At 40.0% G+C, this 20,609-nt stretch overlaps 1 protein-coding gene across 1 annotated transcript in view; it reads right to left on the reverse strand.

Moving 5' to 3' along the window:
* Nucleotides 1–18,323, reverse strand: part of chd1 (chromodomain helicase DNA binding protein 1) — a 30,148-nt gene extending 11,825 nt beyond the window's left edge. Inside the window, exons 1-27 of the mRNA XM_019894579.1 lie at nt 17,922–18,323; nt 16,479–16,594; nt 15,382–15,583; nt 14,044–14,154; nt 13,743–13,939; nt 12,686–12,960; nt 12,327–12,552; nt 12,093–12,193; nt 10,547–10,725; nt 10,281–10,405; nt 9,969–10,185; nt 8,850–8,939; nt 8,488–8,678; nt 7,177–7,365; nt 6,795–6,957; nt 5,381–5,533; nt 5,200–5,271; nt 4,950–5,099; nt 3,456–3,604; nt 3,276–3,372; nt 3,088–3,183; nt 2,794–2,970; nt 2,553–2,716; nt 2,440–2,481; nt 2,225–2,358; nt 1,986–2,124; nt 1,587–1,737 (exon numbers count right to left, since the gene is read on the reverse strand). Of these exons, the coding sequence (XP_019750138.1) occupies nt 1,587–1,737; nt 1,986–2,124; nt 2,225–2,358; nt 2,440–2,481; nt 2,553–2,716; nt 2,794–2,970; nt 3,088–3,183; nt 3,276–3,372; nt 3,456–3,604; nt 4,950–5,099; nt 5,200–5,271; nt 5,381–5,533; nt 6,795–6,957; nt 7,177–7,365; nt 8,488–8,678; nt 8,850–8,939; nt 9,969–10,185; nt 10,281–10,405; nt 10,547–10,725; nt 12,093–12,193; nt 12,327–12,552; nt 12,686–12,960; nt 13,743–13,939; nt 14,044–14,154; nt 15,382–15,583; nt 16,479–16,531 (3,843 nt within the window). The 5' untranslated portion in view covers nt 16,532–16,594; nt 17,922–18,323. The remainder of the gene's footprint in view (nt 1–1,586; nt 1,738–1,985; nt 2,125–2,224; nt 2,359–2,439; nt 2,482–2,552; nt 2,717–2,793; nt 2,971–3,087; nt 3,184–3,275; nt 3,373–3,455; nt 3,605–4,949; nt 5,100–5,199; nt 5,272–5,380; nt 5,534–6,794; nt 6,958–7,176; nt 7,366–8,487; nt 8,679–8,849; nt 8,940–9,968; nt 10,186–10,280; nt 10,406–10,546; nt 10,726–12,092; nt 12,194–12,326; nt 12,553–12,685; nt 12,961–13,742; nt 13,940–14,043; nt 14,155–15,381; nt 15,584–16,478; nt 16,595–17,921) is intronic.
* Between the last annotated feature and the right edge of the window lie 2,286 nt (nt 18,324–20,609).

The following is a 20,609-nucleotide window of genomic DNA, read 5'->3' on the forward strand; positions in this document are numbered from 1 at the left end:
CCCTTCGGTTAGCCATCCTGGGTGAGTCCCATCCCTCAGCAACTGGTTCATTTGTGTTGCTAGGCGCTCATGGAGTGCTGTGAGTTTCTTTAGCCAGTAGGTGTGGACCATGTCCGGGCCTGGTTCTGTCCAGTTTTTCATATCTGAGACTCTTTCCTGTATGTCTGCCACTGTTATGGTAACTGGGTTCTGTTCAGGGAGGTTGCTGTGCTCCTCTCTCAGGGTCACCAGCCATTGTGCACTGCTGTTATGTGCAACCTCCTTCTCCCATATGCCTTTCCAGTACCTTTCAGTTTCCAGTCTTGGTGGGTCAGCTCTGGTGTTAGGACCCTGCCACTGAGCGTACACTTTCGCAGGTTGTGTTGCGAACAGCCTGTTTATTCGTCTGGCCTCATTCTCTTTCGTGTACCGCTTTAGGTGGCTGGACAAGGTTTGGAGCCTTTGTTTGGCAGTTTCGAGTGCTTCAGGTGTGGTCATCTGGATGTACCTCTCGGGTATCGGCCTTTTCATCACACCTCTTTGGGCCTCCGTCAATTGACTCACATCTTTCCGAGCCGCCTTGATCTTAGCCTCCAACCGTCTTTTCCATGGTGGGTAACGTGTCTCTTGGCTCCCATGGTTTCCCCTATAGCCAAGCATCTCTCGGATCACTGATGCTGAAGCGTATATCAGCGCTCTTATAGCCAAGCATCTCTAGGATCACTGATGCTGAAGCGTATATCAGCTCATTGGTTTCCGTAATCAGTTTATTTTGAACAAAGACTAAAAGTCAGAGAGTTGTTAGTTTTATATTGCACTTTTGTTAATTATAAATTAATCCTCAATCTGGGCGCGGCATTTGTTTTTCACTTTGAACTTAAATTCTTTACAGGAGTGACTATTCTGACTTTTGTCAGAAATAAACAATGTATCTTTAAAATTAGCTGGCATTAGTTTCATAGAGCGGCCCGGTAGTCCAGTGGTTAGCACGTCGACTTCACAGTGCAGAGGTACCGGGTTCAATTCCAGCTCCGGCCTCCCTGTGTGGAGTTTGCATGTTCTCCCCGGGCCTGCGTGGGTTTTCTCCGGGTACTCCGGTTTCCTCCCACATTCCAAAAACATGCATGGTAGGCTGATTGAACACTCTAAGTTGTCCCTAGGTGTGAATGTGAGCGTGGATGGTTGTTCGTCTCTGTGTGCCCTGCGATTGGCTGGCAACCGATTCAGGGTGTCCCCCGCCTACTGCCCGAAGACAGCTGGGATAGGCTCCAGCACCCCCCGCGACCCTAGTGAGGATCGAGCGGTTCGGAAGATGAATGAATGAATAAATAGTTTCATAGAAATGTTGTGTCAGAAATGTACTAGTGGTATCGGTTACTTGGTATTGGTGAGTCCTCGAAGTTGAGTACTCATACTGGTAATGGATTCGAACATCTCTTTATAAAGTGAAATGTCTTATCTTCTCTCGCGTATTCATAATTTTTCTTTAACCGAGCAAACATTTACTTTTTCCAAAATTCGATTATGCAAAGGAATGTTCAGCAGGATACCCAAATTCTGTGATTATTTGAAGCTCACAAAAGTTGACAATGTTTGCTTGAACTCACTTTGTGTGTGAGATTGAGGTCTGGGTCCATTTTGATCATCTCCCAACTGCCATAACCGTACTCATAGATTCCTATTAGCAGGCTGGAGTCATCCTCTTTCCCCCACTCGAGGTCAAAGTGTGCAGCCTTAGAGTGGCATGGAATCATGTACCTATGAATAATAAACACGCGCACACCCACACACACACACACACACACACACACACACACAAACACACACACCCACTCTCACACACCCGCACCCACACACGCACCCAAACACAGTCAGATTCAGCAACTCAAACTGTGCAAAACCAAACTGAGCACATAGTGTCATTTTTTACTCAACACTAACCGGAACATTTTCCCCTAGGTTTTACATTCATTTAAAATTCATCCTATTTTAATGCTTTTACAAACTTTTTTCTCTCCTCTGGGTCGGCAGGGATGGCCTTGTGAAGTGGAGCGAGTTCTTCCTCATGAGAAATAACAAGCTTGGCGTTGACTTGAACACCAGAGATCCTGAATGTGGGCCCTTTTACCTTGCCTCTTCTGCCCCCTGGTGTAAAGGTGGAGACAATGAGCGTAAATTCTTGCAGTCACCAGAAAAATATATTTTGCACGGCTAAAAGGAGTTTTCCTCATTGCAATTTAGTTACCTGACGTTTTTTCAGGTCCACAGGGGTTTTCTCGTAATGTTCTCACACAGCCGTTGTGAACCGTTTCAGCCAGGCGTTTCAGGTCATGTTCAGACTTGTCCACAAGTTCGGCATCACGAGCAATAGCATCCAACCTGAATCAAGAAATTGGAAAGAAGTCAAAAGTCAGTACTGCATTTGGGGGGGGAATCAATCTTGAGATGATGCACACTTACCGTTCCAGCGGTCCCCCAAATTTCTTGTAACTTTTGACAAACCTGATTAGTTAAAACAAAAACACGCATAAATAAGCTTTAAAATAAGAATGTAAAAGAATCTTGTTCGTTACCTCCGAATCTCAGCGTCGCTGAAGCCCTTGATATTTTCCCGTGGAATGGTCCGAGGCCGACCGCGTTTCTTTGGCCTCTTTCGATCCGAGTGGGAGTCGCTGTCGGACCCTGAGTATCTCCTGCTCCTGCCCTGTCTTCTGCCCTCATTAGCATTAAAGCTTATCTGTTAAATAAACAAAATAAGCGCAGGAAGCAAAAGCAAAGCTGACGCACTGTACTGAGGTTTTACTGCCTGATTACCTGTTTGGCACAATTCCTCATCCGCGGCAGCATGTAGATTTCCTCGAGCTCCTTCTGACGCGCCTCCTCCTCCATCCTCCTCCTTTGCTCCTCAGGGATGATGTCATCCCAACTGCGCTGGCTGCGCTCGGAGTCCATGTCTATTTCCTCTTCTTCCATCATGGTGAAGTTTGCAACCTGCACCGGCCAGAGAGCCACATCAACTTAGCAGATGTTAACTCGGAAGAGTTAAAGACATTACCGATTGGGTATTGGCCAGGAGTTAGTGTAACAAATGAATTCTTGATATATCACCTTAAACTGAGACAGCAGTTCTTCTCCCACTGTGGAGGGTCCGGGATCATTTTCTCTAGTCTCAGCTCTTTTGAGAATCTCGTCAATATCCATTTCCTATAGAACATGACAAAGCATGACACATTAGAACAATACCGTTGTGAATACGTTTTATTATACATTTTTTGTGTGTGTGTTTGTATTAGTACCTGAGGCTCCTGCTCTTCGCCTTCTGGCTCTTTGAAAAGCTCCTCAGCACCAAATTTCAGGATTGCAGACAACTCTTCCTTGTTGAATGGTGCTGAACTACATCATAAAAAGGACAGGAGAATTCAGATTGTCTGGTGTCACATGGCAGGATATCCTTCTAAGCACAGTGTGTGGCTTGCCTTGAGGGAGCAGTGCCAGTGTGGAGGACAGTTTTTCCCGTTGTGTCCATTCTCTGAATGACAAGGTGATCCAACACCATCTTCTTCTTTGCTCTTTCTATTATTTCCTCTTCTACAGAGCCCTTCGTCACCAAACGATAGATGTTCACCTAAGAGAAGAATGCACGCTTAGAAATGAAAGTTGGATACAATACTGAATCCTACAGGGCAACTCCCAAATGTCTGATACTATATTTACAGTGGCATGCGAAAGTATTTAGGTCGCTTGAACTTTTTTTACCTTTTGCCACATTTTGGGCTTCAAATTTATAGACATAAAGTTGGAAGCTTTTGTGACTAATCAAGACCAAGTGGGACACAACCGTAAAGTGGACCGAAATTCATAAGATATTTGGGGAAGAAATAAAAAACAGCCATTCCATAAGCACAAACTTAAACATTTGCCGCAGACCACAAAAGCCACATCGCAGCGAAGGTGCCGGGTTTGCCCTTGCAAAGGCAAGTGAAGTGAAAGCAGAATGTTGTGTGCCCTGCCGTCAGTGCAATTGCTTCATTTTGTATCACACACAAAAACTGCCAGGTGGAGGGGACACACACATGTTCATGAGATGTTTGAGCTGCCAAAAAAAAGCAAAGAATAGTGGTGCCATACTTGAAATTATGCTTGAAATGCACGCTTTTACAAAAATGTCTTTTTCTCAGTTTTTTTTTCCACAGAAAATGGAACTCTGATGAAATGTAGCTATTTTCTAATGCCTATTCCTAAGGACTGGAAAAAGGTAAGATAGAAAAAAAGAAAAGAGATTTGGTAGGCTGCATGTTTATATCACAACACAATAATCTGTGGGCCTTGCAAAAATCTGTCAAAATCCAGAAAAAATGGCTGGGATTCAATGAGTTAATTGTGATCGATTTTTTTCCACTCCTTGAAAAAAGTAAAGGGAAATCAAGTTTTGCTTTATGGAGTGAGCCCCCCTTCTGGAATATGCTTTATTTTAATGAACATTAAACACATACCGTTTTTAACAGCATTAATTTATATCAATGTTAACGGGAATAATATTGAGGCTTCTTGACAACAGTAACTTTGCCCTTTAAAATGCAAAATCCCCCCAAAATTAAAAAAAAAAAAAAAAAAAAAAACCGACATCCACAAGGAAAATTACTCAAATATCAAGCTTTTTTTGCATTCACTGTTAGATGTTTCAATGCTCCGTTAGGTTGCAACAGCTTTTGAACATAATTTACACAAGACTGTTTTTTTTGCTTCTTGTCTGACGCTACAAACCCAAACCAATTCCAAACGATAGATGAAAAACTGTGCTAAACTATCTTGGTTAAACATTATAAGCAGCGCATGTCAGCGGGAGGATGCACTTTTATAGTACAGAATTATGAAGAAGAAAAAAAAAAAAAAAAAGGATTCCGAGAAAAAAAACCGTTTGATCGACTAGATGAATAAATCACCCAGCCCTAATATACAGTTTCACTTACTTGTCTCTTTTGTCCAATCCTGTGGGCTCTGGCCTGGGCTTGAAGATCATTTTGGGGGTTCCAGTCTGAGTCAAAGATGACAACTGTGTCAGCTGAAGCCAAATTGATACCGAGGCCACCAGCACGTGTGGATAACAGGAAACAGAAATCCTGGGTATACGTATAAAGGGGGTGGGGGTAAGCGCACATGAGATAAACATATATCCTCAAATGATCACTGACACAAAATACAATATATGGAAAATCTTACCTCTGAACCATCAGCATTAAAATGATCCAATGCTTGCTTCCTCATCTCACCCTTGATGGAGCCATCTAATCGCTAAATGCATCAACAAAGCGAAAAATGCAATTGATGAAGAACGAATAGCCAAGAAATATATACTGATGCGTGCACAATAATTTTGAAGGTAACTGAGCTGAAAAGACACCTGAAAGAGGAACTGTCGGCTTCGAAGGTACTCAGCCAGGATATCCAGCATCCGAACCATTTGGGAGAAGATGAGAACTCTGTGACCTCGCTCTTTCAAACGAACCAGCAATTTGTCCAATAAAATCAGTTTCCCACTGCTGCGGATAAGTTGCTAAAAAGAATGGGGGAAAAACATTGATTCTCTCTCGTGCTTCCAAATACTATCAAGTATGGAAAATAAGCAATGACCTTTTCCCCTTTGATTCCTGCACCTTGAAAAAAGATGGGGCTCATTTATGGGGTTTTTTTCCCTCCGAATCTCAACAATTTCATGTTCGTGTTCACTCTTCATGAATTGTATTTTGTGATGAGCCTTTTGAATCAAATCCACACGCAATGAACATTTGGTTTGGTATTCATACCTGGCCTGCTCAAGTGCATAGCTTCATCCTGCCAAAAATGCATTATTTCGTACAGTAAGGTTGGCAGTTTATGCGTTTTGTATTTATTTCTATATGTGTTTGCCTTGTCCTGTTGCTCAAATTTGTTTACTAAATCTGAAGCAGTAATTCTCTTCACATCAACGTATTTTGGAGTGGCTGCATTCAAGCCACATAACTGGCTCAGCGCAGATCAGCGCTCAGTATCATTGGCTTTTCTTATCGTCTGTCAAAACATGGGCAAATGTGATATATCGAAGTCTATTGATTGAATTTTATGTAAATATGTATAGTTATTCCATAAATATAAAGTTTTATCACCCATCCTGTCATAACATGTTTTGATGGACCATCGTAGTCGCTCAGTGAGACCGTGACACCCATGAAATCCGCCATCTCCAAGTGGCAATTGGTGAGCTCAAATAATTTGAGAAATGCCTGGACTTGCAGATCAGTTTATTGATTCTATTCACTCAAATGATTTGTTCATTTAAACGGGTCTTTGGTGACCGACTCAACACTATTCTAGCCCTGTCTACATCAGATAGATTTTGTAATAAGGATCTCTGGTGAGTACCATGTATTCTATTTGAAATGTTTAGATTTTGTCATGTTATTAGATACACAATGATTTTGAACTGCTATATTATAGGGTAAAGGTTTGGACTTGAAGTAAAGGTTTCATGATGTATCTTTCTGTCGTAATTATGATATTCTTCCTGAAAAACATTAAATGCCTCCATCTGTCTGTAATGCCATGCATTGTTGCTATTTTTTTTGGAGGGGGGGAGGGGGGTCAACGTGATAGTGGTGGAACTGTATACCACTTAATTGCCTAATCCACCCGTTAATTGACTCCAAAATTTAAATTAATAGATAAAATCGATTAATTGTAAGCCCTAACTGGGAGTTCCCAATAACTGATACACAGATGGATACAATCTCTTGGAGGGCAACAAAACAAACAAAAAAAAGGAATATGTCAACCGAAACCTGTAATGCTTCAGCTCTGTTCAGGAATTCGTGGTCCTCAGGAGGTTTGATCAGGTAACAGTGGTTACAGCACTTCTTCAACTCCATCATGATGTTTAGGAAACCCGATGTGCTTCCTTTGATACCTTTACTGAGAGCCTTGTAGTTCCTGGTCAGGATCCATCTACAGTCACAAGAGAGACAGACAGAACGAGACAGAAAAATCAAGAGCGAGATAATTTTAAGGGTTTCGAATATAAAACTCTCTCTCTCTCTCAAACACCTGGATTCTGATATATTCAGTCGACTTAGTATCACTTGCTGATGAACATTGGTGTCATTGGGAGGCACACTAAATGTAAATATACAAAGCGAGCAAGAAAAGTTTGGACGCAGTCCTTACTTGTAATACTGTTTCTGGATAGCGCTCATTTCCACTCTGAGGATCTGCTCTACTTTGGCTGGGAGAGATTTCTCCACATCCTTCTTGACTCTGCGTAGAAGAAAAGGTTCCAGTTCTTTGTGCAGACTGGTGTAGCCAGAATCCCGTCCTTTACCATGTTCCTCCTCAAACATCTCCCACGAGTGAAACCTTGAAAAATATAACAAAACTCATCAATAGTGTTATCTCCTGATATATTTTATGGAAATATTACTCGTGAACTCAAATGTCTGATTGTATGCGTTTGTATTACAGAACATGTTATAAAGATTGTAAAGCTGACATACATATTTATACCAGTTTTGTTTTTACGCCCCAAAAAGGAAATTGTCCTATCAGCTCAATTTTGTTTACTTGATGTGACTGTTTTTAAACAAATGACATGTGGTAGAAAGCAACATAATAAAATACAGCTTTTTAAAAATCTTGTACTGAACATACCATGCCCCGAAAAAGGAAATTGTTTACTACCTAAGTGATTTGCCATAAAGATATATAGGACAGTGCCATAACCATAAGTGATGATATGCCACATTTATAAACGAGAATCTACGTGATCAACAGTGCAAGGCTTGATAGAACTTTTCTTTTGTGCGGAAGAGTTTTGCTAATCACTAAAATCTAACTTCAATGAAAAATCAAAAAGTGTTATATTGGTTGGGAGCTCCTCACAGATATAGCATCGCAAAACACTAATGGTGTCAATATTCTCCACAAAAATAAAATATATATTGCACGGTAATCGTGCAAATAATTTTGCATGGGACACTAATACTAAATAGTAATAGAGGGAAAGTACAAATACAGGAGAAAGTTAGATGGCCTGTTGTGAAGGGACTACTGCAAATAAAGAAGGAAGGTGGGAGAGCTCCTGTAACAGGTTGGTGACTTACATGCAAATCTTTTTAATAATGTAAATATGAATCTTACTTATTGTATATTTTTAACAAAAAAAAACATTTTTCCCTTGTCACTTTGGGTTGTTGTGTGTCTAGCCTTTAGGGAAAAAAATAATTTCTTAATCAATTTGGAAATAGGACAAACAACCAAACACAATAAAGAAGTTCTGCAATTAACACTTTCTAGATGCACTGTAAATGTATTTGTGTTGTTACGTGCATTTGAATATGAGGTTAGATTGAATTTTTATTGTATTTTTTAAATAAATACATCTGAGGTAGAGTGACTTCATTTCTTTTGTATTTTCTGTGATTAATTTAGTACAACAAAAGACTGATCACATTGATAATGTAGCAAATAGCAATAACCTACTTTTCAGGCATAATGAAATGCAGCAGGGACCAGAGCTCTTTGAGGGAATTTTGCAGTGGTGTTCCTGTGATCAGGAGCCTGTGATTGGACTTGAAGTCAATCATAGTCTTGTAGAGGAGGGAGTCATCATTCTTCAGTCGATGTGCCTCGTCCACACCGATGAAAGCCCAGTTAACATTGCCCAAAAAAAACTGCAGACATATTTGTCACATGTTTAGTTATTCTCCTAACAACATCGAGACCATGATAGAAGCTAAGGCTGGGCAATATGACCTTAAAACAAAATCTCCAGAACCCCCCTTTCCTACACCACTAAAATCATCACCCAGCCCTATTAGAAGCTTATGTGAGTAGCACTTCACCTTGTCCTTCAGAAGAATCTCATACGTAGTGAGGAGGATGTTGAATTTCAGCCTCTTGGAATGAACATGCATCCACTCGTGTGTCCTGATCTAGAATTGGGGAAAAAAAGGAATGTATTTGATGTTACCATTTTCATGACGACAGCACCAAGAGGATGTGGAGTATTTTTAAGCAACTCATAGGAAGAAGAAATAGAACAAATTTAGCTGTTTAAAGTGACTTGAAAAAAAAAGGTAAGTCCTTAGGTGTGTTAGGTAAGGTTTGGCATTATTTGAATTTTTGGACAAATCGAACAAACTTCTCTGTTCTTGAATTTCTAATATGTACTAATATTTTACTGTTTGTGAACATCACTATAAATTACTCAAAAGGCTATTTTTAACCAGGACATTAATTTTGTACAAGAGCTTTTGTTGTTGAAAATTTCAAGAAAATGCAATAACGCAGCAGTTGCTTAAAGCATGCTCCTGAAAACTGATTAATTAGCTAACCTTGTGTAGTTTTTCTTTTGAAAGGAAAAAAAACATGACAAACTGCATTTGGAGGGCAAACAAGAAAAATATATGTAATCTATGCAGTCTATGTAACCACAAGCTGTATGTGTTGTGTATATGACCTATGTACAGTGCTGTGAAAAAGTATTTGCCCCTTTCAGATTTCTTTGCATATGCATCACACACACACGACGGGTTTCAATTTGTCAAGCTAATTCTAATCACACAGAGACTACTCAAGGAAATATAAAATGCAGTTTCTAAATGATTATTTCATCTACCAAGTGGGGGGGGGGATTAAACCTATCTGGCTCTATGTGAAAAAGTAATTGCCCCCCTTGTTAAATCACAAAGTCATTGTGACTAACGACAGTGGGAGAGCGGAATGTACGCCAAAAAACGTCTAAACTACAGTCAAAGATTTTTCATGAGCAAACTACTGACAGTAGAAACCTAACATTTTGTTTTTTTTTCTATCAACAAGTGTATTTTACACGAGGTTTTTTTTCTTCAAAAAAATGATATGATGATGAGGCGGGACGATTTTCAGAAATTTGAGAAAATGACACGGAATGACCCTCAACCATGTATGAGTATGTATGCGTGCAAAGGATTCCAGCTTACCATATTCCTACTGCTTATGTCCCCAAGGTAGACAACAATATTCATCTGAGGAGCCCACAACTGGATTTCTCTCTGCCACGAGGTTAATGTAGAAAGGGGTACAACCAACAAGAAGGGCCCGTATAGCTGGTGCTCGTTAAACATATAGTTGAGGAAAGAGATGGTCTGAATGGTCTTCCCCAAACCCATCTCATCAGCAAGGATGCAGCTGTTGCCTCTAAAAATTCAGACAGAACAGAAGAAAACATGTAGTACCACGGAGCACGTATGAGCTTTAGGGGTTCACGCGTGGCGAGATTGCTTGAGTCTTACTTGCACCACGAGTGCGCCATCCAGTTTAAACTGTCCAACTGATAGTCTCTGAGCTCTAGTCCATCACCTCCTATGTAATGTGGCTGCTTTTTCATTGGAGCAAACCTTGGTCTCTGTTTCAGCACCTGCAGGAAAAGTACAGCTGGTTAGATCAACAGAATCTAAACTATATCGGACCAAATCAAATGGTGCAATAAATAGTGCTTTTACTAGAATCTACAGATTCACAGACAAAATTTCATCCAGCCGTCGTTTTATTTAATTACCTTGCAATCTCTGGATGGAATGGTCTTTGATTGGTTTCTGCTCATGTAATCATCAATACATTTTTGAAACTTCTTGGCAATCAGGGCTCCATCTTCCCAGCTACATTCTGAGTAGGGCAAACCCTGCCACTTGCACAGGTAGTCCGGAAAACCAGCAGCTGACTTTTGGTTAGAATGGCCTGTTCAAAAATATTCAGACAGTGATGGAAATTTTATTTACAATACAGCTGCTGTGCATATGCATACATTTTGATGTGTATTTGATGTGAGACCTATTATGAAAAAAAAAAAAACTGTTAATTGCGTGTACACGATAATTGGGACTTGGAGCAGTGGCTCATTTGTTTAAGATGGATGAGACCACCCCTATAAAGAGGCAAATTTTAGGAAAACTAGAAAAATAGAGTGAAATGTGTGCCATAACAGCGAACCTCCAACATGTTTAAGGTTCGGCATTCACAATTTAATTCGTATTTTTGTTTTGTGGTTATTTTCTGAAAATATCACCTATTTGCATATTTGCTCAGTTGTTCATTTCGGATTCAGAAGATGAGAATGCTGATGGATTTGTAGATGAGGATTGATCAAAAAAATAATGCGAGTATATTGTTCAATACTTCAATAGAGTCCAACCGAAGTCAGTTTTGCTCCCGCTGCCTTTTTAAAAACATGCATGCATGCTACCATATCTTTTAAGGAACAGTACATTTTACCATGCCTGCATCCAATAATGCGGTGTGTCTTGTGTATGTTTTAAATACAGAAATAGCACCCGTAACTGACACCGCATCTTTTAATATGGTGCGCCGTATGGTCATAAAAATACAGTAATATTTGGAAAATATAAATTAAGGAGCAAAATGCACCACTGAAAATTTGTTCCGGAAGGGCTCAGGTAACGACCAATTACAGCTCACCTGTTTTCTGGGTTTGGTCATGTGACCTTCGCAAGCTGAAAATGCTCCTGCTTGCCTCTTGACTGGTACTCGTAAGTGGGAGCACATAACTCCTCCTCTGGCATCCCTTCACTGGCTCCTAATACATTTTAGTTCTTTTTAAGATTCTATTATTTATTTTGAAATCTTTAAATGGGCCGCCCCAACTCACCTGTCTCTGCCCCTACGCACCTGCCTGGTGCCTCAGATCTGTGGACCAGACACTATTTAAGGTACCGAGAACTAAGCGGAGGGTCATAGGGGGTCGAGCCTTTTCCGTTGCCGGGCCCTCCCTTTGGAATGACCTCTTGCTGAACATTCGGCAAGCCCCCTCGCTACCCATTTCTAAAACTTGCCTTAAAAATTAACTTTTGTTCTTTGGCTTTTGACTCAGTAGGACACTTGATTTTAGTTTTACTGTTTTGTGCTTTTTCCTGTTTTCATTATAAATTTGTGATCGTTTGTTGTTATGTAACTTTTGCTCAATGTACAGCACTTCGTATACAGCGGTGGTTGTGCTCTATGAATACAGTTGCGTTGAGAATTCATATTGCATAAACGCAATATTAACAATAACCAGCTTTGAATTGAAAAGACATTTAAAAACATACCTATGATCCTCTCCACAAGTTGGTACTGAGAGTGCAGGTCATCGATGAGTTCTTCCTGACAATTGAAATACTCAACATCTTCGGGTGATGCTGTCTTCAACCTGGTGAAGGTACAAGGTTCATCATGAAATATGTAGTAGCTAAACCACAATTCAAAGCTACGAAAGACGTGATTAACATTAGGTAAAAGTATGAGATTAAATGAGAAATAAAGTTACAAACTGCATTCCTTACCATTTCTTTTTCTCCCCATCCTTCTTCTTAAAATTGTCCAGCTTCTTCATACCTCTGACATTTTGCACCTTAAGGGTCTCTTCTGTTTCCCAAGTGTTGTGAATATGCGCCCAATTCTTCCACTTTATTAGGTACTGGATTTCCCCTGCCTCCTTATTGGGGTTAAAGTTGGCATTTGGGTCTCCATCCGCTTCGACAGCATATACCGTAGTCACACTTCCCACGGCTGTGAGATTAAAAAGCAAAAACATGCCCTGATTTTTTAATGCATTTTTTGACTGATTATATTTGACTAAAATGTAGACATATAAATCACATATTCATTTCTAGGAATGTGAGAAGGTCAAAACTTTTCTTACCTCTTTTCCTTCCGATTCTGCTATCCATCACTCTCTCAAGTGTTTCAAACTCATCTTCCTCAGGTTGAGGAACATCCTCACCGAGAACTTCCACGAGGTCATCTGAATCCGTTTTCAGTTCCTCATCTTCCTTATAGCTGATGTTGACAGTGGCCTGCCGCCGTGGACCAGCAGCGACAACCTTCTTGTAGTTATCATCCTCGTCCTCAGAAGACGAACATTTCTGGGCTTTCTTTTTCAGAGAGCTGCTCTTCTTGCCATTTCGAAAATTCATCCTGACAAGAAATAACAAAAGTTGACTTAACAACCCACTTGAAGAAAATTAGCCGATAGAAGAGTGTGACGTTTAGGATGCGTTAAGACCGCAGGCATGTCTGATTTCAATCCGATTCCTCCTCAAATCCGATTTTTATGTAAATGTCCAAATAGGATCTGGCCTTGCTCAGACAGGGCCACGTTATTGACCCCTCCGACAGGTTGCCTCTGGCCAGCGAAGAATATTCCTGCCCCGGCCAAATTTTGGTCCCTGTTGGTCCCTGATTGGTGCTCTTTGGTCTGGTGCATTGGATCTTGTGTCGCGCAGTGATGTCATGGACAGTCAAATTAAATCGATATGTTTGGAGCCGTTCAGACTGAGATGCATCCTGTCCAAATGCAATATGAAACTTCCTCTTGAATGGGGTTTCAATTGGTCTCACAAACATCTGATTTCATGTGCATTGTGAGTGCTCAGATGACAACAGTTACAATCTTCATGGGCTAAAAATTGGATTTGGGCTGGCAGTCAGAACAAGGTCTAAACCACTGTTTACAACTGTGTTCCTATACCTTTTCTTTGAACAACATTCCATAAACGTTTGGGAACTGAAGACACGAATTGTGGAAGCTTTGCAACACAACATCCCACCTTCATTGATGTTGGATTTGGAGTTATGTTTGCATTGTTTCCTATGGTAAAAATGGTTTCCAAATCCAAACAAATTAAAAAAACCTTCCCCTGAACAGTTCGTGTTCAGAAGTTCAGAAGGTCAACTGTATTTCCAGTCAGTGTACTTACTTAGTTGGAGGCTTTCTGCTTTTCGTCGTTTGACTGGGCTCGTAGTCTGAAACGGTTTCATCACTGTTGTTATCAGCAGATGAGTCTGATCCAGAGCCGCTTCCTGATCCAGAACCCGATCCAGAATCCGAAGAGCCAGAATTTCTTCTCCTTTTGGATCCACTTGAGGAGTCTGAGTCATCACTACTTGATGAGTCCTGAGGTAATTGAACAATATTGACATATTCACGAATAATTGGAGATTTTTAATCAACTCCCACAATCACTGACAGATAAGGCGGGCACAATAACAGCGTATTACCTCATCAGAACCACTATTTGAGGAGCTTTGTCTCTGTTGCTGCTGGAGCTGCTGTTTCCTGAGCATAGCAGATCGTTGGACTGCTAAGATACTTGGGTTGGACTTCCAAAACTGCAGTTAGTGGAAAGGAAACACAAATATTGAACAACACAGACGCACACCCACACACACTGCTCCGTGTCAAAAAAAGATTTGACAACAGACCTGTGCACCACTTACAGCTGTGTCCGAGTCAATGGTCACAACATTTTTAATTACCATATTTTTCGTATTATACGGCGCACTTAAATCCTTCAATTTGCTCCTCATGATCCGCTGTGCATTATGTATTAATTCTGGTTGTGCTGACTGACCTGAAACTGATTTTATGTGATACACAGTTCTCAGAAATGGGTCAAAATGTTTTAGCATGTAGTAAAGGAACATTTGTTTGCACTGATGGGCGAAGACAGGATGTCGGCTTTTCAGTTTATTGTCTTTAATTCAATTTTTTCCCATGTATTTTCACATTGACATCCTCATCCAAATCTAATTGCTAGCAAAAGTAGAAGTTTTTGCCGTACCAGAACCACAACTACTTCATGGTTTTGTGTGTGAGAATCATTAGAAATGTAGTCCTACGAGAACAAATGATTGATTTGTACTACATTTGAATTATTTTAATTGATCCCTAAGAGCTGTTTGGCCTACAGCTGGCATTTTATTTGATTATTACTTAAAGTAAATTTTTGAACAGTATTATCTAAGCTCCATTAGTTTATCCTACTTCTAGGTTGTCGTAAAGTGAAGGTAGCTGCCAAAAAGTGTGATGCTGCGTCAAGATAATCAAGCAAAACAAGTAAGACATGCAACAACTTTTCTCACCATGCGTGAGTGGTTCCACTGGTGTTTGTTCTGTTTGTTGTTTTTGTAACGTCTTCCTAATTTTTGTGATTAAAAAGGGACTCAAGTAAAATTAGAGCGCAAGCCTTTTTTTTCAATGACAACGGCGTTGTTCCTTGTCATTGGATTGTGCAAGGCTCATCAACAGAAGGTTCGAGTCAGGAATTTCATACCTTGCTGTGACACTATCAAATAAACAGACAATTTGTACAATTCATACAATAAATTAACTGTATAACATAGAATGTTTCAGAAAAATAATGTGGTTTACAATCCAGTACGCTTTATAAAAATGTATGAAGATAGACCCATTCATTTATATTGCGCTTTATAATCTGAGGTTCATTATTATCCGAAAAATACGGTATTAGCGGTGGGAGTCGTTTTAATGGTATAATTTATATTCTAAAACATGAGTAACAACCAATACAGAATTAGCATGAAATAATGTTGTACCTCAGCGCCATCAATGTTTGACTTGTTTGGAGGGTCAATCTTTTCCTTGGATTTTTCTGTCTCTGAATCCGACTGGCTGCCAGAGTCTGAGCCACTTCCTGAGTCGCTGCTCCCTGACTGACTGCTGCTGCTTGAGGAGCTTGAACTGGAACCTGAGCCAGATCCAGATGCTGATCCAGAACCAGATTCATCATCAGAATTGCTGTAAAATTTGAAAAAGACAAAAAAAAGGGGGGGGGGGTGGATAAAGTTAATGAAACTGTCATCTAAAGGCATATTCTAAAAATATTGACACGAACCCAGCTGCTAATTTTTACAAGCTCTGAATTAAATTAATTTATTCAGGAATTGTCTTGCAAGAACTGAGATGGATGGTTTCGCAAAAAATGTTGGTCCTGAAACTTTCTTAATGCCTGAAGTCAGCATCTTATCTGAACAGCCAGCACTCATCACACCACTTCATTTCAGTCAACATCAAAATATGAACGCCATGGATGTGTTTTACATTTCATTTGACTTTTTCTTTTTCGAAGTTGTGGCTCTGTTGTATACCGTGTGGGTCAAGGACATGACAAGTGGAAAATAGGACAGAACAGGAGGGGATAGGACAGCGCAACGCAAATCATCCCCATAAAAAAGTTGAGTGCAAATGAGACAGCTGGGATGGTGTTTACCAATCAGAGTGTGACCCACACCAAATGACTAAAATCTCCAGGTGTACGTCTATGGATAAACACTGTATCCCCTGAATCCAACACCTGTGGTGTTCTTGCATAAGCAAGACACCAATACCCCAAACTTCTCTACCCGGGTATTTAAAAAAATGTGGGTGTTTGCTTTGTCAATGACTTAAAAGGTGTAAATGCAGTGGAAAAAAATAATGTGTATGTGTTGTCACAACTTTTTGAGAGTCAATATCATCACACTATCATCTGCATTTAAGTTTGGGGATAGATAACCTGGCCGGCACTGCCTGCATGGGACATGCAAGACAGGGCCAAATGACACCAACCATTCTCGAGTGACCTGTCATCTGTGTAGAATAAACTACAATTTCAAATAGAATTTGAGTCTTTTTTTTTTGCCATATGACTTACCTTGATTCCCCACTGCTGTTGCTTACACTTTCATCCTCACTGCGTCCTGCCATCGTGAAGTCTAGAATGTAGACTTCCACCAAAGCACCTCTAATAGTGTGTTCAACGTGATTAAACTGAAATGTGACAGTAAAATGTACATTATTACTCACATCTTACAAAATGCAGAGAAACAGTGCCTTCATCAATACTGTTTAGTTCAACTCCATCACTTTTTTACCCAGCTAAATATCTGTAATGAGTATGAATGCTGTAGCTGAACTATAGAATTCGTTTAAGTTTTCATGGTAACTGATATATTTTCAATCAAAGCTCAGCTAATAGGGAACGGATAACACAGCATATTAGAGTACTCAATTTCCAAATGCATACAACGGTTAAAATGATAAGTTATTCGTGTTACTGTACCGAGAGGACAAAAAACAGTTAATATAATTATTTCAGGTTAAAAGATGAAATGACAGGGACGAGTAATGAATATGGATGTAGAGTTAGCCACTATCACAGTTTGCCCCTACGGGTTGGGGCCTATCAGGCCTGCGCAACGACAGCGTGTTTACGTCTCAACAAAAGCCATGGGCGCTCAAAAACAACCAAACGCTTTCAATAGTTATATTTAACTAAACCCGTGCAAAATCTTATGGTCGCCCCACTCCCATGACTGTGAAAGTTGGGTTGGTTTTAGACAGTTTACCTTTTAGTCTGAGTAATAGTTTACCTTTAAGCTAACCTGCTAAAACCGGCTAATGCCAGCGTCGGCTATTGGCGGGGGAAGTTGTATATGCAGACGCGGCTAACGCGCCAGTCAGACTCTTCCAAATACAAATAGAGGACCAACAAATAACTTTGAAAATACATGTAGCGCCCGTTAACTGTAGAAATGTTGCCATCAATATACCTACATGGGAATGCCAATGTATGCTATTGGTAAATTTTAACATCACTTGTATTAAGATGACTGGCTAGACTAGTATCTAAAGATTTACAATAACTTCGACTCAAAGCGTAAAATGCTACAGGTGATCCACGCAAATGACATACATGTTTTATGTGAGGTTAACGGCCGCTTGGTAAACATGGGTTACAGGAGGACGCTAACGTAAATTAAGCACGAGGCTAGCACGGAAGCTACCAAAATGACAAAACTTTGCGGTTCCTCTTAACGAGGTTGCACTGCAATGTTGCTTTCGTTGACAGTCACGGGCAATATCGAGGCTATATCAGCAAGTGGTGCACTATGCAAATAGAATGTGTAAAGGTGATCATTGGCGCAGTACTTAACATACAAATAATTTATTAGAAAACCCACATATACAAATTAGCTAACCCAACTTCGTGCTCTCCATCTTGTTTTCATCCGCCGCTCACTTCTCGCGGCTTTAACGCATCAACATGTAACGTAAGAATACGTTCTCAATACACCATGGAACAAGTTATTCTTGCCTTGTTTTAGCTTAGCTCCTCTGATGAAACCGCTGTCAAAGTCCAACTGTCGGGTCCACACTTTATTCCTTTTATACGAACAACAATTAGTGTGATAACAGCTTCGGATAGCTAACGCTGTCTTGCGTTAGCTGGCTAGCGATCTCCCAGTTTGGGAGAGCAGCCCGTAACGACCCACTTCAGTAGAGCTTTTGGATTGCCGTTTCCTCCACACCTTGGGGGGGGAAAAGAGGCAAACCCTCTTTGCGCTGAGCTGTGCGTTGAAGTCCCGTGCTTGATGGTCAATCCAGACAGTAAAATAACAAACAAAAAGAGCTGGCATTTCATTCCAGGTTCTTCCGACAACCGGCCTGCGCCATGACGCCGTAGGGTTCACTTCGCTAGGAAACCCCGGACAGTGACGTAACGACTGCACAACAACACTGAAACGGCAGAAAGCATTTGGTAGTAGACTTCCTTTGAGCAAACTACAACTTCTAATGACAATATTTACAATGAGAAGCGTTTGGGTACGCGTTGGTTTGGCTATTGCAGAAATCTAAAAAAAACCTGAAGCTAAAACAAGCAAGTGTTTCTATTATAGTTGGAAAATAATACTGTAGTGGTATTTATGAAACAACCGTTGTAATACTTTCCCATGTTTTGTTTGTTATTAATAATTGATCGCGAGGACTATATATTTTCAATTAATGCTGTTTTACTCAGTAGCTATAGTATTTTGTACAGTTAACTCACTGTCAGTCGTCAAAGTAGAATCCCCCTTATTGCCTTTCGACTGATATTTCGTGTGCAACAGAATGCGTTCTGTGACCAAACCTACCGAAAGAAAAAGCACACTGTCTTATTTAATCAAAAGTTACTTTATACAACTTTCCACTCTCGATTAATCAGCCGTGGAACATGGGTTGGGGTTGGTTTCACCAAATACACTGGTTTCTGACCAAAAAGCGAGGAAAAACAGTCTTTTTTTTTGCAGGGGTCAGATTTGGGCATCTATCTGGCAGAGCAGTGAATTTGATGCTAGTATTTTTTGGTTTTGTTACACCTCACATTGAAAAAAACCCAAGACGAATGAAAGTTTTTTTTTAATGACGAAATGATTATTACATACAGATTTGTGCAATATATTATATCACTTATTGGTCTACCCCTAGTACCTTCTTTAGTACTGCATCAATTTTCATTCTAAATACTACAAAGTAGCATCTGTTCAGCGCAGTCTCTTAAGTCTCTCATTGCTGGGGTACTCTTGGGGTAAGGGAAATTTGCCTAACTCATTTAGAAGAATTGAAATATAATATCCTCTTAAATTATATTTTTATTCAATGTTTTTCTATTCATAAGTCTCTATCATGAATGCAAAATGCTGACATTTACATAAGAACCAGGGGTGTCATGAAGGAGGGGAGGATTAGAAGGGTTAACTAGGGCCCGAAGCATAAAGTGGAACTTCCATTCATCCATCCATTTTCTCTTCTGCTTATCCTCACAGGCTATCGCAGCTGTCTTCGGGCAGTAGGCAGGGTACACCCTGAACTGCTTGCCAAAAGTGTGACTTGATTTTTGTAACATTTAGAAGTTTTTTTTCCACACTGTCCTTGTTAATTACAGCATTTAAAACATTTCAAATCTTTTCAATACAGCACATTATAAAAATTTTTCTGAGCTACTCTTGAACACATCATGAACAGTTGCTGGGCAGAAGACAGAAACTTTCAGTGTCGTGATAGGAGCATTTACTTCTTTATCTGAGTACATCTAGGAGTGTATAGGTCACTTTAAGCCTTTCAGGGACAGCGGTCACTACAGTGGACAGCTTATCATGTTGTCAGGTTATCATTATTGGTGCATGAAAGGGTTAAAGAAATACTCGAATGGGTCTAGAAGTATTTAGGTTACTTTTAGGGAATATTTCAGGAGATATAAAAGTATGTAACTTTTAGAAAGTGTTTCAATAGAATTAGGAGGATATCGATAACTTTTAAGAAGTATTTGAGTAGACTACATAACTGAAATATGAAATACTGGATGAATTTGAAGAAATTTAAGTTTTCTGTCACACCTAATATTGTAGCTTTGACTCGTCGAAATAATTAATTCGGTACAACCTGATTTTTATTTATTTATTTTTTTAACGTTATGTGAACTAATTTCTTAAGGTAAGGAAAACAAACAAATGTGCATGTTCCCTCAATGCTTGCGGGCATTTTCATTTAGTACTCTTGTTTCTTCTTGCATTCCAAAAATGTGCATGCTAGATTAATTGAAGACGATTCTGAGTAAAAATATAATTATTCCAATTTAAAATGTAATTTATAGGGAGTATTTCACGAGCTATAAGAATATTTAGTGTTGAGGGGGCCCATCAGGAAGGTTGTATATGGCCCCCCAGAATTTGGTGCTACGCCCCTGTATATAATTGCTACTTTAGCTGTTTTACGTGTCGTACAGCTACTGTGCATGGCTCTGAGTTTGTCAAATTAAAATATTTGAACAATACCGCCATCTACAGGTAATTTTATGTATATTCAAAGTGCAGCTCACGGTACAGTTTGTGAAGATTTGAGAGTGGCGACTGCTCCAGCATCATTGGTCATTCGAATGAGCTTCGTGTTTGTGCGTCTGGACCAATAGGAAGTGGTTGAGGAATCCAGCAGCGATGGGACGGAACCATCGACAAGCGTCCCA

Source organism: Hippocampus comes, unplaced genomic scaffold (genome assembly GCF_001891065.2).
Source record: "Hippocampus comes isolate QL1 unplaced genomic scaffold, H_comes_QL1_v1.1 scaffold123, whole genome shotgun sequence".
In the NCBI taxonomy this organism is placed as follows: domain Eukaryota; kingdom Metazoa; phylum Chordata; class Actinopteri; order Syngnathiformes; family Syngnathidae; genus Hippocampus; species Hippocampus comes.